The sequence below is a fragment of the Stegodyphus dumicola genome, chromosome 3 (genome assembly GCF_044657685.1).
Source record: "Stegodyphus dumicola isolate Sdum_Otavi_A_Nest chromosome 3, ASM4465768v1".
Classification (NCBI taxonomy): Eukaryota; Metazoa; Arthropoda; class Arachnida; order Araneae; family Eresidae; genus Stegodyphus; species Stegodyphus dumicola.
The window spans coordinates 133,904,068-133,919,355 of NC_140770.1; the positions used below are offsets into that span (position 1 = coordinate 133,904,068).

The 15,288-nt window shown below is 34.6% G+C and overlaps 1 protein-coding gene across 1 annotated transcript in view; it reads right to left on the minus strand.

Moving 5' to 3' along the window:
- Positions 1–2,720: 2,720 nt before the first annotated feature.
- Phlpp (PH domain leucine-rich repeat protein phosphatase) overlaps positions 2,721–15,288 on the minus strand; it is a 143,620-nt gene continuing 131,052 nt past the window's right edge. The window contains exons 11-14 of the mRNA XM_085813333.1: positions 13,685–13,822; positions 5,969–6,157; positions 4,849–5,056; positions 2,721–3,399 (exon numbers count right to left, since the gene is read on the minus strand). Of these exons, the coding sequence (XP_085669459.1) occupies positions 2,860–3,399; positions 4,849–5,056; positions 5,969–6,157; positions 13,685–13,822 (1,075 nt within the window). The 3' untranslated portion in view covers positions 2,721–2,859. The remainder of the gene's footprint in view (positions 3,400–4,848; positions 5,057–5,968; positions 6,158–13,684; positions 13,823–15,288) is intronic.

The following is a 15,288-nucleotide window of genomic DNA, read 5'->3' on the forward strand; positions in this document are numbered from 1 at the left end:
TCAGAAAACTCCTTTTTATTGAGCAGGAGGATTCATGTATATTACTAAAACAGATTGATTCTTTGAAATATTTTACAAAAATATCTTGCATTTTCTTGTATACATCGTATTTAAATCACCGAACGTACGCTACATCTTGATTTCTATCATGTGAAAACGTCACCCGGATTCTTAATGTAATCCCACCATTTACCTCAGACCTTCATAAACACTGCTATATTTGAACTTAACACAGCCTTAATTTTTTAACAAGCTACAGAATTTTTAACTACAGAGAAGAATATCCACATTGTAATGTAATATTTTAAATTCAAAATATAGCCATATTTGTGTAAAACATCTAAAAAGAAAGGATGTCCATAATAAACATGGAAATAATATTACTCAAGGAAGTGAAACTTTGTCATCTTGTCCCTAACTTGGAATAGAAAAATTTCTCAGGAAGGAATATGTTACGAGTTTGAAATATTTCTTTCTTTGAACTTTTGTGGCAACGCTGCGCAAGCGCGAGTGGAGATCGTCTAGGCAACGATGAAGAGAGTTTTACTCTCGACCTACGCAGCCATTGAGCAACATGCATCTGTTCTCAGTTGAAACATGTAACTGTAAATAATTTTGTTCATAATTTTTTTCATTAAAGTTTGTGTTGTAAAACTAATTTACAGTTTACTAATTCGACGGAAGTGGCGCCATCTGTTGGTGAAACCAGAACTAAAACATAATTTCTTTAAAGGCCAAAGGCAAAGATGGATTGGAATTAGGATCGTTAACAAGAACAGAAATAAGTTGCACATATTTTGCAGAAATTTAACTTTCGGGTTGTTTATTCTCCCATCAATAAAATTCCGAGTTCCATACTCAAGGACCCCATTCCGGATATGAATTCTTGGGGTATTTATAGGATTCCTTGCCAGTGTGGTTTAATTTACATTGGCCAAACTAAGAGAGCCTTAAAATTTCGTGTCAAGGAACATGAGGCATACCTTAGAAAAAAGGAAACACAGAAGTCTTCTGTTACTCAATATTGTTGGTCCGAAAATCACACTTTCAATTTTTCTGCTGCCAAAATTATTCAAAAAACATCTTGCATTGGACAAATGGATTTTCTAGAGGCATTTCACATTCAGAAAAATCTTTCTGTTCTTGTTAACGATCCTAATTCCAATCCATCTTTGCCTTTGGCCTTTAAAGAAATTATGTTTTAGTTCTAGTTTCACCAAAAGATGGCGCCACTTGCTGATTCTTGTCCAGGCTTTCTTATCTTATCTAATCATTATTTCCTATCTTGTTCATTTGCGGTTTTGCAGCTGAGGATGGTGGTTCGGTAAAACCATCGAAACTAGAATTTTGAAAATTAACGCTGATTTTTTTTGTTTGACTTGTGAATTGGTACTTATTCGTCGTGTTATTGTGTCTTAATAATCAGGATTATTTTGGTCTTCAAAACTTTTAGCTTGTTCCATGAAAATTTCTTCTTTTAAATCACCGTTAACATAAGCCATCACAAAATCTAGTTGATATAACATAAGGTTGTTATAGCACTATATGCAATCACAGTTCTTATAGAGCTTGCTCTGGCTACTGGAACAAAGGTTTCATTGAAATCAATTCCAAGTTCCTGTGCAAATCCTCTAGCAACCAATCGAGCTTTTCTCTTTTGAACTGTTCCATCTGCATTATATTTCGTTCTAAGAACCCAGCGACATCCTATTACCTTTTTGTTCTGTGGTCGCTTTACTAATTTCCATGCACCATTTTTAACAAGTGCTTCATACTCACTTTGCATAGCCTTATGCCATTCTTCAGCATAACTTCCATTTAATGCTTCTTCTAATGTCGGATTTGTATCTTCTTCAGCAATTTGTGCTTCTTCCTTTTCTATGTTTATATTGTGGTACTCCTTTTTTGGTCTTCCTGGCTTCCCAGTCTTGACTTTCTTTGGACGACCTGCCCCCCTTTTAATCTGCATTTCAGGTAGTGCTTCGGAATCAGAATCTTCATTATCAGATGATTCAGCAGATGCTTCTGCCATATTTGAGGGGTCTTCTGTTATTTCATCAGCCGATATTTGCTTTACATTCAGAGGTTCTTCCTTCTTTTTATCAGGAATATTTTCGAGAAATAAAACTTCTAAATCTTTATCATAATTAGTACAGTTTTCAAATTCATCAATGTATCTAACATCTCGGCTTCTCGGGAGTTCAGTCCTCAAAATACTTGAGCCGTATCTGTTTTCTTTCTTTTCCTACCCAGTGGTTATATATATGTCTATGAAACTTAGCTGTTAAATTACTACAAAATTCATTTTCATACTTCTAAAAATTTTTAATAATCTAAAACCTTTACATTTTTAGCGCAGAGTACTTATTGGTCAGGTATTATATTTTATGGGGTTAGACAGTTAAGCTCAACTATCTGTATCGATAAAATAGTCTAACAATATTAGCAGTAATATAAAATGTCATTTTCAAATATTCAAAAATATATTTATCTTTATTGAGTTATTTATTAACGATAGGATACGCTATGCATGTAAGTGTTCTTAAACAGCCTCAGAAATTTTTCACCAATCGTAGAAGTTTAATAAATAAATTTCTTAGAGACAAATAAACAAGTATTTTCTTAGGATTATTGAAAATTTTATAACAAAACGCTCTCATACTTATAACAAAGCTATTTTTCAATCCATAAGAATTTGCAAAGTGTTACAGTCACAGACATATAAGAGTTTGCCTTTAATTACAGTTACAAGAGCTTCTAATAACAACAGTGTTTGTCCAACAGCTTATTTTTGTCCATGATAAAAATTTATAAGATATACTTTTCAGTACTTTTGTTTCATAATTAGAAGTTTGAAATTTATTCCAGCTTATTACCATAACAATAGTACCGTCCTCTATGTGAAGGCAGAGGACATTTATACTTGGACAGAGCCGTCGTATACCAAGAAGAAGGGTCAACATTATTAGGTCTTTGATCACCATTATGTAATATAGTTTTATGTATTGTTTCAAGTTCTTTGGTGAAGAGCAGTTTGTGATTTTGTTCTAGCATGAATTCCCAACACCTATATTTTTCAACATCTTCTTCGACAGGGGGAGCATCAAATTTCAGCATGATGACCGCAATGCATTCTCTTTTTCCACTGGTTAAAGCGGAATACATTTCAGATAGAGCTTTGCTAGCGGCCACTGGTGAGGTCGTGCCTTGAACTTGTCGACATACTTCGTCAGCTGGCACGATTCTTGAAAACGCATTATCCCCAAAGACTAAAAACTTGTCCTGTGGACTCAACACTAATTCTCTTACTTCAGGATCGGGTACGCATGTCCATAATCCTTTTGGTACAGGTTTATTTGGTGCGTTGTTGAAATAGTTATTGCAGCAAACTTCCGTTTCCTGCAAAAAGAGAAAGAAATGAGTTATTAAAAAACCTAGCCAATTAATAATTACAGTATGATTCTAAAATAGAATCTTGAATGGGATCCACTTATGCATCAGGAATTAAGTTCAAGTCGCAACGAAATAAAAAGTATTATTTATAGATAAATTTCTTGAGAAATTTATAATGTATATTAAATATGATTAATTCCTAAAGTATACAAAAAAAAAAAAAAAAAAAAAAAAAAAAAAAAAAGAAAAATATTTTCTCAAGTGGCATTGCTTTAATAACACCTAGCAAATAAATACTTGGCCCGTCTTTTTGTGCATGGTTTACATACTGTTAAAAATATATTCTATAAGTTTTCTAATAACTTTTGCAGACGAATCAATCCTCATCCATACATGTCATTTCATACTTATCGAATGGAAGAGATCAACATCTCTTTTAGACTTTTATGGCATATCTCTCAGATGGTCCACTGGATTACAAATAAAGAAATTTGAGGGTTCAAGAGATGTTCTTAGACTGGAAATAAAATACTTAACTTTGCTGAAATATTAAACTGGTCTCAGCAAGCCTGCTGTATGTATGGATGGAGATGGTCAGTTAAAAAATCTCTGCAATGTATTGTTTTCTGTATCAGTGAGGATGATCATTGAAGATAGATTGTCAAGCAATTTTATCAGTCTAGAACTTCGTTTCTTCATGTCAACCAGTCTGCCAGATTTCATTATCTCATAAACCTTTCTTTCATCTCTTTCAAAGGTCTACTGCTAATAATTTTTGGGCCTATTAAGCTTTTTCTGCGAAGTCTGGCCGTCATCAAAGGTACGAGTCTTTGGATATAGAATCAGAGTATGCAGGATATGGTGCAGGGTACATGAAAGCATAAAGTCAGGTGATTTGTTGCTGAACTTATCAGCTATGCAGTTACAGCAGTTCTTTATAAGATATCAATTGGTGATTATCAGTAGGGTTAACTAAGCGTGGCTGATAAACGTATGCCTTTCTCTACTAGATGTCTCTGCGTGGTTAATCCAGTTATGGTAAACAGCCTTGATATAATAATAATGTGGCAACCAAGGAATAAAATTGTTTTCCAGTGTTAGCAAATAATAGCTTAGTCCTATGGGGCCTATACTTTCGGTTTCTTATTACTGACGACTACTTGTTAAAGATATAAAAAATTTCAAGTAACCTTATATCGCATAGTTAATCATTTTGACACTGAAGAGGTGTGTGAAGAGTGTTCTGAATTCAAAGCTAATCAAATATACATTATTTCTTGCTTTTCTGCTGCTTATTAATAATTAGTAAATAAATGTAGAAAACTCCAATTTTTTGTAGTTTAAGAGCTAAATCAATTTCAAACCAAGCAGTCAGTTATAAGGCAAATTAACACTCATTAGTATGTCTAAAGGGTTAGTCAACTTGGAGTTAACAACTATAAACTGTTGCAATACCTGCATGGCTTGAATCCACTCATCTATTCCAAATGGTGCTACTTCCTGCCTCTGGGCCAGCACAATAATATTTCCGGCACGTCCAAGTATACATGAAGAAGGACGTCCAATAGTGCCAAGTCTTAATGTAACTGGGCAACCAGACGTTGAAGACAAATGGCACATGGTAATGCCAAAATGATTCACATAATTCCTGCTTCGCAAAAATCTGAAAATATAAAACATTAATTTCTAAGAAATAACTGACAAAATGCAATATCTGTATAGTCATTCTAGGTTTCTTCATCAAGGAAAGTTTAAAACTGGAAAATTTAGGCAAATAATTTCCTTTGTAAAAAATACAGCTTGTTTTCTGAGACCCATAGAATAATCTATTACTCAGACTCAGAATTTTTATTAGGTCTTAAATCTCTTAATTTCTCTTCTTTATTTTTGTGTGGAGAAAATTATAAAGTGATTTTGAGGCCTTCTAAGATATGAGGCCCTTAATGATTCCTGAAAAATCCTGTTAAGATGCGTAAGTTTAACATCAACAGTAGGCTGGGGATCTGCAATTTGCAATGGCTTCATGGTATTTCTAATTTTCTAATAGTTTGGAAGTTTAAGAATATCACTATCAAGATAGTCAGCATACAAATCCTTGCGGATAACAGAGTTCTGTAGAAACATACAAAGTATCTGCTAAGTCTGTAATGTGGGACAGCTTTTCCTGACATTTTTATTTCATTTAAAGTAAAGAAGATAATAGACGACAGAGTCGTTTCTTTCTGAGAAAGGGAAGGAACGATATTTGATAAGAAGAAACAGGAACTTTGGCAACTAGTTCCGGCTCGTACACTATTAAAAATAAACAGATATACTATTAAATCGAACAGTTAGTAAGACTAGGAACGCAATAGCTAGAGCAATGGATAGGAGATCTAACGATGCAATAATATTTATTAGACCACCCAATATAATTAAATAGTAAGCCTATTGTTTTTTACAGAATGAACTGCAGATAACATTAAAATTAGCAGTAAGCGATATAAGAGAGTGGTATAAAATATGAAATACGTTACGAAGTTCGATAGGCCTTATAGCAATTACAAAATAAATTGAAATAACGCAGTAAACGTACCTGACGCAAGATAAAAGTGCCTTTTTCAAGAAATGAGGGTATGTTTCTTTACCCTCCCGCTCAGCTTTCAAGAGGTCAGGAAGAACACTACGCAGCTGACTCACTTCTTCTGGATCATCCACTTCCATGAGAGCAATTAGAGCTTCCTGTCTTCCAGAAACAGCATCTTTTTGAAACTCGATGTACAACCTGAGAGTGGAATATAAAATGAATGCATTGTATCGCATAAAATGAGTTTAAGTTAGATTACATAGACATGGTTTCAGCACATTTAACTTTCAGTTTATAACCGTTCATTGAAGATTAAATTAATTTTAAAATAAGATTCTCTGATTTCAAAATAGGCAAAAACGCGTTCTTAGATTTTCGTAGATTTTTTAATGAAACCCTAACCGATTTCTAGGTCGATCAGATATAGGTTACTCTTCTTTAGGAACAGGAAAACTTGCTCCTGAAGAAGAAGGACGTCAAAATAGGTAGAGTTTTATTCAAAATCTGCACGAATTTAAGGTTGTAGTTGCGTCTGATTTTTAATATTAATAAGAGTGCTCTTTCCCAATAAAATTCTCTTACTCAGAGAGGAATGGAACACGCGATCTTCGTAAAACATGTTATTTGTATCACACAGTTTAAAACCTTTGGTAAGCTGTTTTCATGTACCTTTCCAACCAATTTGTGGAAAAGTTTTGCTGAAAGCTTTAAGCATTTATTTAATGTTATAAGAGAATTTAAAGTTTGACTCTGTTTTTGTCTTTTGTAAAGCACCGATGCACTTACTCCTGAAATTTAAGCAAAATAGCTAAGTAGAAAGAGAGTCACCGTCGGTGTTAGCGGTTACAACGGAAAACATTGCGGCAAAAACGCCGCGGCCGAAAACGTCGCGGAGAAAACAACGCAAGGCGAAAACGTCATGCTACAAAACATCGTGGAAGAAAACATCACAAAAGAAAACATCGCAAAGAGAAAACATCGCAGTTCTAAAACATCGTGGTACAAAACATCGTCGTCGAAAATATCGTGGTAAAAAATAAAGTATCTACAAATCATCGCATGACGATAACATCGCAGACATGCTTTTTTGCAGGCTATAATAACTGTAAATGGATATTCCCATAATGATTTGTGAGCGCAAGATGTAAAGAAGGATAATTTTTACTTTCACATTTTTTTATTAATTAATAAATTTTTGCTGAAATGTAAGAAGGAAACTTAAGAATAGAAAATTAAATGCAACTTATTATACTTTTCATGAAAAATTACTAGTTAAAAACTTTTAATGGCCTTTGTTAGTTAACTATGTCAGTTTAAAATTCTATTAAGTGCTATAAGTTGCAATAATTTTCTATGCTTAAGTTTCCTTCTTATTTTCTCAGCAAAAATTGATTAGTGAATAAAAAAATGTGAAAGTAAAAATTATCCTTCTTTCCATCTTGCGCTCACGAATCATTATGGGAATATCCATTTACAGTTACTAAAGCCTGAAAAAAGCATGTCTGCGATGCTATCGTCATGCGATGATTTGTAGATACTTACGATGTTTTGTAGCACGACGTTTTCGCCTTGCGTTGTTTTCTCCGCGACGTTTTCGTCCGCGATGTTTTTGCCGCGATGCTATCGGCGGACACCGGTGTTAGCATAAATATACCGGAAAAACTGCAGTCTGATGTGAGGAAAGGTAACATAAACGAGTTAAGCTACAACTGAAAGTTATTATTATTATTATTATAATTATACGCTTTGCCATTAGTACACAGTACGGAACAGAATGCATGTCTCGTAAAGTCTTTTTAAAGAAAACTGGTTGGCATCTACGTTGAGTACGAGGAAAACCACGAAAACGCCCCGTTCACCCTGATTGGAGACACGGACCGAAGTACCACTGTTGAGCGCCTTTTACCGCTCGTCCGCTGGGGTTGGCTCAACTGACAGATTTGTTAGAAGCTCAGTGGTCGGTGGCTTCGCCCCATTACGAGCATGCTTAGATCCATCAGGAACACGAGAAGGCCATTGTGAACGTCCGAAGATATTGCTGCTTAAACAAGGGTTACATCTCCTCTGTCAACGTCTTTTTGGGCAATGTCTAATTGTATTTTTTCCCTTTCCAAATCATAGCGCAATGTGAAGCGCGTTTCCTTGGGTGGCATAATATCCATCATATTCAATGTAATACATCTCTGGTAATCCAAAAAGTTATGGTTATTTTGTTATTGTATTTGTGGAAGCAATTCTACTCACATTATTTCAGATTGTAAATGAGAGACATTTCTGCTTCTGTGTGTCTTTTACTCGTATTTTGTAGTCGATTGTAGAACTGTACAATAGTGCTTCGCATACAGAATACAGTTTGCTGTAGGATAATTTCCTTCTGCGAATCCTTTTAACACTTTTAGGCTATACCTCGTAGATTATTAAAAGAATGAGTTTAATCCTTTCCCATGTCTGGCCCCAAATCGTGAAACATAGTAAAAAAGACGTCAGAGACTCAAAAATTCCACCAGTCTTAGAAAAATTCCACAAGTCTTAAAAAATTCCACCAGTCTTAGAAAAGCTAGCAGTGAACTTATTCATTCTCTATAAAAAATATATATACGTTTTATGTACAACTTTTATGTCTGTAGTTTTTCGTTTCAGTTTATTGTGATATACACTCTTTTGCAAAAAAATCGAAGCACCAAGAAGGACTTTTGCGATCGTCACGAAATTTGGTATGCAAAAAAAATCTTGATCGAAAATGCAAATGATCAACGTTTCAAGGCAAATGAGCAGAAGCTGCGATCATAGTATAGTGCGTATTTCTAGTGCGCAATTCGCAAAGTATAAAACCAGTAACACAGGCGGAAAATTTATCATACTTTGTTGCTGCCATTGTAACAGCTATGTCTATACTTCTCGTGCCACCGTCTACCAGGTCACGACGCTTGTCTGAGACGGGGTTACGCTCACAGAGGCTTTTAAGATGTTTGCCTTTGACCGCACAACATCGGCGGATTCGTCCGGAGTGGTGTCGCAGCCGATCATTATGGCTGCCATCAGACTGTCATCGTATAGTGTTCATCGATGAATCCCGCTTCACTCATGAAGCAGATGACCACCGTGTTCGTGTCTGGAGAGGACGGGGCCAGCGGTCCCAATCAGCATTTGTTTTACAAAGGCATATAGCCATAACCCCTGGTGTGATGGTGTGCGGCGCTATTTCTTATGACAGCAGGTCATTTTTAATGATCCTCCGTACATCTTTAACAGCTCAACGATATGTTGATACCATCCTGCGGCCGGTTGCATTACCCTTCATGGCACGTCATCCTGGGGCCATTTTCCAACAAGAAATGCCAGGCCACATACCGCTCGCATATCTGTGGCTTGTCTCCGGTTGATACTCTTCCTTGGCTAGCAAGGTTACCAATCGAGCATGTCTGGGGTATGGTAGGCCGCCAGATCCGGGCACCACAAAATATTGCAAATCTGGAGCGACAACTGAGGAATGCCTGACAGAATGTGTCGCAGGATGACATTAGGAACCTATACCACTCCTTGTCTCTACGAATTGAAGCATTCATTGCCTCCAGGGGCCGTTCGACCAACTACTAATTTGAACACTCATTAGGTGATTGTGAACCGTGAACAAGTACTATGACCTTGATCTTTTAATCATTTTATTATCTATGTATGAGCTATACACATATTCAATTTCACCAAAAACAACCACTTCCTTCGTGGTACTTATATTTTTTTGCAAAAGAATGTATTTCTAATCTCCTAATAAAGAAAAACCCAAACTGTTAGTAACATTTTTGTTCATCTGCTCTTTATTTTTATTTATTTACTTGAGATCCTAGTTTTAAGATGTAAAGTTGGTAGCTTCTCTTTTTGCAGAACGGCGATGTTTTTGAAATTCCGTAGGAAAACGGTAAATTCCGAAGTTTACACTCCTTTGCAAAATAGCTTGAATTTATTTCTTGACGTTCAATTTTAAAGCATCCAAATTTTGGTAGTTTTAAAGTTTGGAAATTTTGAAGCTTTTCTTCTGTTCATAAATATGTAACAGAAATTAAATTCTGCTCTTGAAAGCTGATGGTTCGATCCACTGAATCTATTAAAGAAATCTGTTAGATAAGTTACATCTGTTTTTGATTTTATCAAATCTACTATTAAACAGAAACTTTAGAATTAAGTTGGAAAATTTGGCAAATCGACTCAAACAGGTTCCCTTTCTAACTCTTATTTTTTGTGAAGATGTAGATATCAAAATCTTCATCGGGTTTCGATACAGATTTCTACAAGGAGACCTAAAACTCTTTCCCATCGAAAGCAAAGTGGAAACGAAAATAGCAGTAGAGGAAATACATAATGAAAACAATAAACACACAATAATGGAATTTTGATTCTGATAGTACACTTGCACTGCTAACAAACTTTCCAGCAGATCACAAACGAATAAAACCTTATCATGATCACATATCTATATAATAATAAAAGCAAGTGTAATGTGTCTGTCTGTCTGTCTGACTGAGCTCTCCAGCCAAATCTATCGCACGCAGGGACCTGGAATTTTTTATACGGAAGCACAAAGGGGCTGGCCACCAGACCTCGAAGCCCGATTTTCGATTTTTGAATTAGAAAAATTTTAAAAAAATTATTTATAATTAATTAATCACGGTTTTTTTGACTCACTGATATTATTATTTGTTTTCAAATAACGTTCGATTGTAACAATTGATTTCTTTATTCTAGCGTTAGTTTGCTGTTTTGACGATACATTAAATCGATTAATTACAATTCATTTCTTTTTTGTAGCTTGTGGGGGGGGAAGAGAGAGAGACAGTCTACATGTCCTACACTACTATTCCTGCGCTATTCACTTATCTGCATTTTCTAAATGCACGGGCAACGCCGGGCGGGTACACCTAGTTAGTCATAAAGTATGGATTCTGTTCGCAGCTTTTTTGACGTGTTGGTGCTAGCGTTTACAACTGTTTACACTTTTTGAAGCATGAAATATAACTTTCTGTTTGTAGAATGTTGGTAAATATGTTGTACAAATGCTTTTCTGTACAGTGGTTAGCGACACTGGCTGCCATACTGATGGGCTTGGGTTCGAATCCTAGAGAAAGCTTAAGTGTTCGTAAGTGTCTGTGCTACATGGGAGCCCTTGAAATACTGAAGAGTCAGAAGGCCCCTCGTGTTGTTTAGTGGCATGGAGAACAGGCGATAGAGAACCTCACATTCTTTCTCAGAGTGATCTCTATCAAAATTGGGGCGCGACAGCACGTTAGTGAGGTGGATCAATATCGCCCACTCACTCGTAACTATGTTGTAAGGATCTTAAGTTTTACTAACGTTTATTTATTTTAAAACTTCTCTTATTTTCCACTTCCGGCCAGAATTAAATGCGTTAACTTCTTTATGCAAATTGTACTTGCTAACGCCCAAATATTTAAGTTGTGGCTTTTTGCCAAGAGTTAGATAGAGAGGGAAAGTGAGCCGCCTTGCCACTGTATTCCGCACGAGTTTTCAATCAGCCACTGTCTGCCTTTAAGAGGTTTAGTCCTCTTGATATTTAAAACGTATTGTAGTTTCGCAAGTGTGCGTACTACATACGTAATAATTTAAAAGGCCAGTCTTAGTGTCAGTAAATTGTGTAAAGCACTCGAAGTTAACTCATTTTACTTCCTTGTACGAAGTAAAAAGGAAGTATTGTAATCGTGAAAAGTTTCAGACAGCATATTTCAACGAAAATATCCATTTTGACCGCTATCGAATGAAATTTAACGGTGTCTTTGCGTGATATCTGTACGTAAGGACAGAATAAAATACTCTTTTCCTTCAAAAAAATTATAAAACTGCTTTAAAATTAATTCTGAAGAGAATTTTTCGTGGCGTCTGTACGAACGTATCTACGTACGTATCTCGCATAACTCAAAAACGAGTAGCTTCAGAATGTTGAAATTTTGTATATAGAACTGCTATAACATGTAGATGTGCACCTCGTATTTTGGTTGCAATCGGCCGCACCAAACGTATAAAAATATATTTATATTTATATACACTCTGTTACCCGGCTCAGTAATCTCAGTTTCTTTACTCTTATATGTTGGTAAATTGTACATTTTTTTGCCTTAAAAATGATTGAATTATGTTGTTTTTATCTTCCGGTTAAGGATTTTATGCCTTTAGTAAATCTGAGTGCAATATTTTTAGAATTATCAGCAATTTTAAAGTTGTTTAATTGCCGCTAAGCATTTTTTAATGGCGGCCATTGATGTTTACATTTGAAACAGGAGACTAGTGGATTTGTTGCCAATCTAGAAAAACTTAGCTTCGCAACAACAAAGATAACGCCTTCATTTATTATTTAAATCATGCTTAATCCGTTCTGGAATTTTTTTGGGAAATAAGCGTTTAAGATTGACTTCGTAATTTTTAATATAGATATTTTGAGTTTTTATGTATTTTTGCCTTCTCGCGAAGTGAGAACTGAATTAATTAAATGAGAAATACTCAATCGTCTGTGAAAAACTGTTTTGTTTTTGTTTTTGTTTTGTTTGCTTAATTTCTTTTATACATCACTCTAGCTTTATTATAGTATTTGAATAGAACATGTGGCAACGATTAGATAATTCTATTCTTTAAATGATATAAATTTGGGGCATTATGAGTTATAATATGAACGAAATATATAATTTAACTGTTATATAATTATTAATAGTGTTAAGTGAATCTAGCGCCAGAGTGTCGCTATCGTAAACAAATACTAGAGTGAATTTTAAAGAATGCATTTATTCTATTGTGGTTTATGCGCTGTCGGCGAAGTAGATTTAATTCAATCCAATAAGTTTAAATGAAATGCAAGAAAAAATGCGTATAATTTAATATTCCAATACAAGGAAGTCATGTGGTGTACACATCAGATTTTTTTTAGTTACCTAGTTAGCAGTTTTTATATTTTTACGTTTCAGACCACAAGTGGTTGGTCTTTGTATCCCGAAGTGCGGGAGCACTTGTAATATCGTGAACAATAAAGGGTAAAGTTAATCCTTCCTGCTTGTGTCGTCCATTCCATACATATTTGAACATAGCTTGCGTAAGCTCCTTGTTCCTATTCAGGACACGCAATTTTCCCGAAACAAATCTAAAGACGTACAAGTCCTGACAATGTATATACAATGTACAGTAATTTAAAAATTTTTCTTGAACACTTTCGTTGAATTTTGCTTTCCTGTTGTGGTTTTAGATCCTCTAAAATGTCTGATTTTAATTCTTGTCAATTATTCACTTTTCGTTTCTTCAATATTTGAATTTTTCTCGTAATGTCCAATTTCAATTACTTTTTAAAGATTTCGAACTTTAAGAGCATGTGTGTAATCGATGATAATATATGATGATGCAATAATTAAAGATAATTTCCTTCTACACGAATGAAATGCTTGGGTCCATACATTCAAACAGAGCCAAATGCTTTTTGCGCTTTGCGTTGACTTGACCGTTGTCAACTAACAAAATCAGGAGATAAATCAAGACAATAAACAGATCATGTTACGGTTGTAGATATCATTTATGAATAAGTTCTTGGAAAAATAAGTAGGAATGAATGACGAGTCGAATACTGCGATATAAACAACTATTTTTTTCATTGTTAAAAAGTGGTATCTAATCTAAAATAAAAAAATGGAAACCAAAATTTCTTTCTTATAACTCGAAGTCGAAAGATCTCTTTACCTGGTATTGCCATCTTGTGATTCTGTAAAGCCCAATATCCAAGGGCTTAAAATTTCGGTTTCTTTCAAGGCTGAATCACTAACAGGGGCTTGGCGACCAGCGCAGTTCACGTCCACTACAGCAACAGATCTTTGACAGCTGAAAATAAAAGCAACAATTAGTTCCAAACACAACAGAATAACGAGAGGAAAAGATATTCGAACATAAAGCTGTTAGCAATATTCAAATAATTTTTTCAACTTCAGATTTAAAGCTAAAATAATTCCGGAAACTTGTGATTTGCTCTAAACTAAAAGACCGTATGCAAGATTTTAGCCTTTTCTGAGTGCTCAAGGCTTGTGGTAAGTTGCTAGCGGAATTAGATCCTTTTAATGACCAGTGTGTTTTCATTAGCCAGTAATAAATATCCAACTAACAGTCAGCCGCCTAAAATGTTTTATTGGGTTTGCTACTTATGGAATTAATTATAAAAACTAACATAATTTAGAACACAAGATTGCCTGTACCTGCAGGTATAAAGCTCAAAATTAAATATAATTTAAATTTAAATTAAATACAAGAAATTCGAATTTCACTAAACAAGGCATAAATTATTGTTTGTAGAAGCGCATCAATAACATGGAAGCGAAATCTAAGAAGAATTAATCTAAGAAGCGAAATCTAAGGACTCGAATTAATAACCTTAACGTATTTTTCGAATTTAAGCTTCACAATTATTCTCATCATCGGATTAGTTCGATCCTGAGAATAACTGAAAAGTTATTTTCGTAACTTCTTACAATGAAGAAGCTACTACTGCTCTTTACTACTAAGCTATTAGCAAGGTCGTCTGCTTGTTAGAACTCGCGGCGTCTATATACCTGTCAGCTAAGGCTAGTCAATTAAATCGGCAAGGTCGGAATGACGGTTCAGATGGGCATAACATTTTCTACTGCATTTTTCATATTATTATTCTGAATATTGCATACAATATTCTTTATTATTAATATATTGTTACAATATTCTTACAAAAATCATGATAATAATATTATGCTATAGCAGTCACACATGTAGAGTCTTCACTTGCCGCAAAACAAGTAATATAAAACTTTTTTCTTTAAGTCAATTCCTACTTAGGTCAACAAAGAAAAAATTTATTTTAGTTACTTTTTATTAACATTATTAAATTTTTTTTTCTAATTTATGAAGCTGATGATGGTCTATAATTTCTCATTCTATCCATCTCTTGTAATGCTTCATTATTGCAGGGAACCTTCCAGTGAGTTTCGAGCAGTCCAGTTCTTCAATTAATATTCCATCTAATGATTTCACAAGACTCAAGGCGACATACACTTGACCTGCTGCGAAGAGTTTTCGTCCTAGATACATTACTGCTATTAAGGAACGTGCACGAACTCTATTAATATACAATAATTTAATATATTCATAATAATGTAGATTTTCTGCGGCAGCAGTGATGTTTTGTTTACATATGCTTTGAGCTCGATAACGCACGGAATGTTTGATATGTTCAGAATGCTAAATAAATAAATTCGTTGTTAATTAAAAAGGTTTTCTCTGCGAAATATATTTCCATTCTTCCGAAGTTATTAAAATAAGTTAAG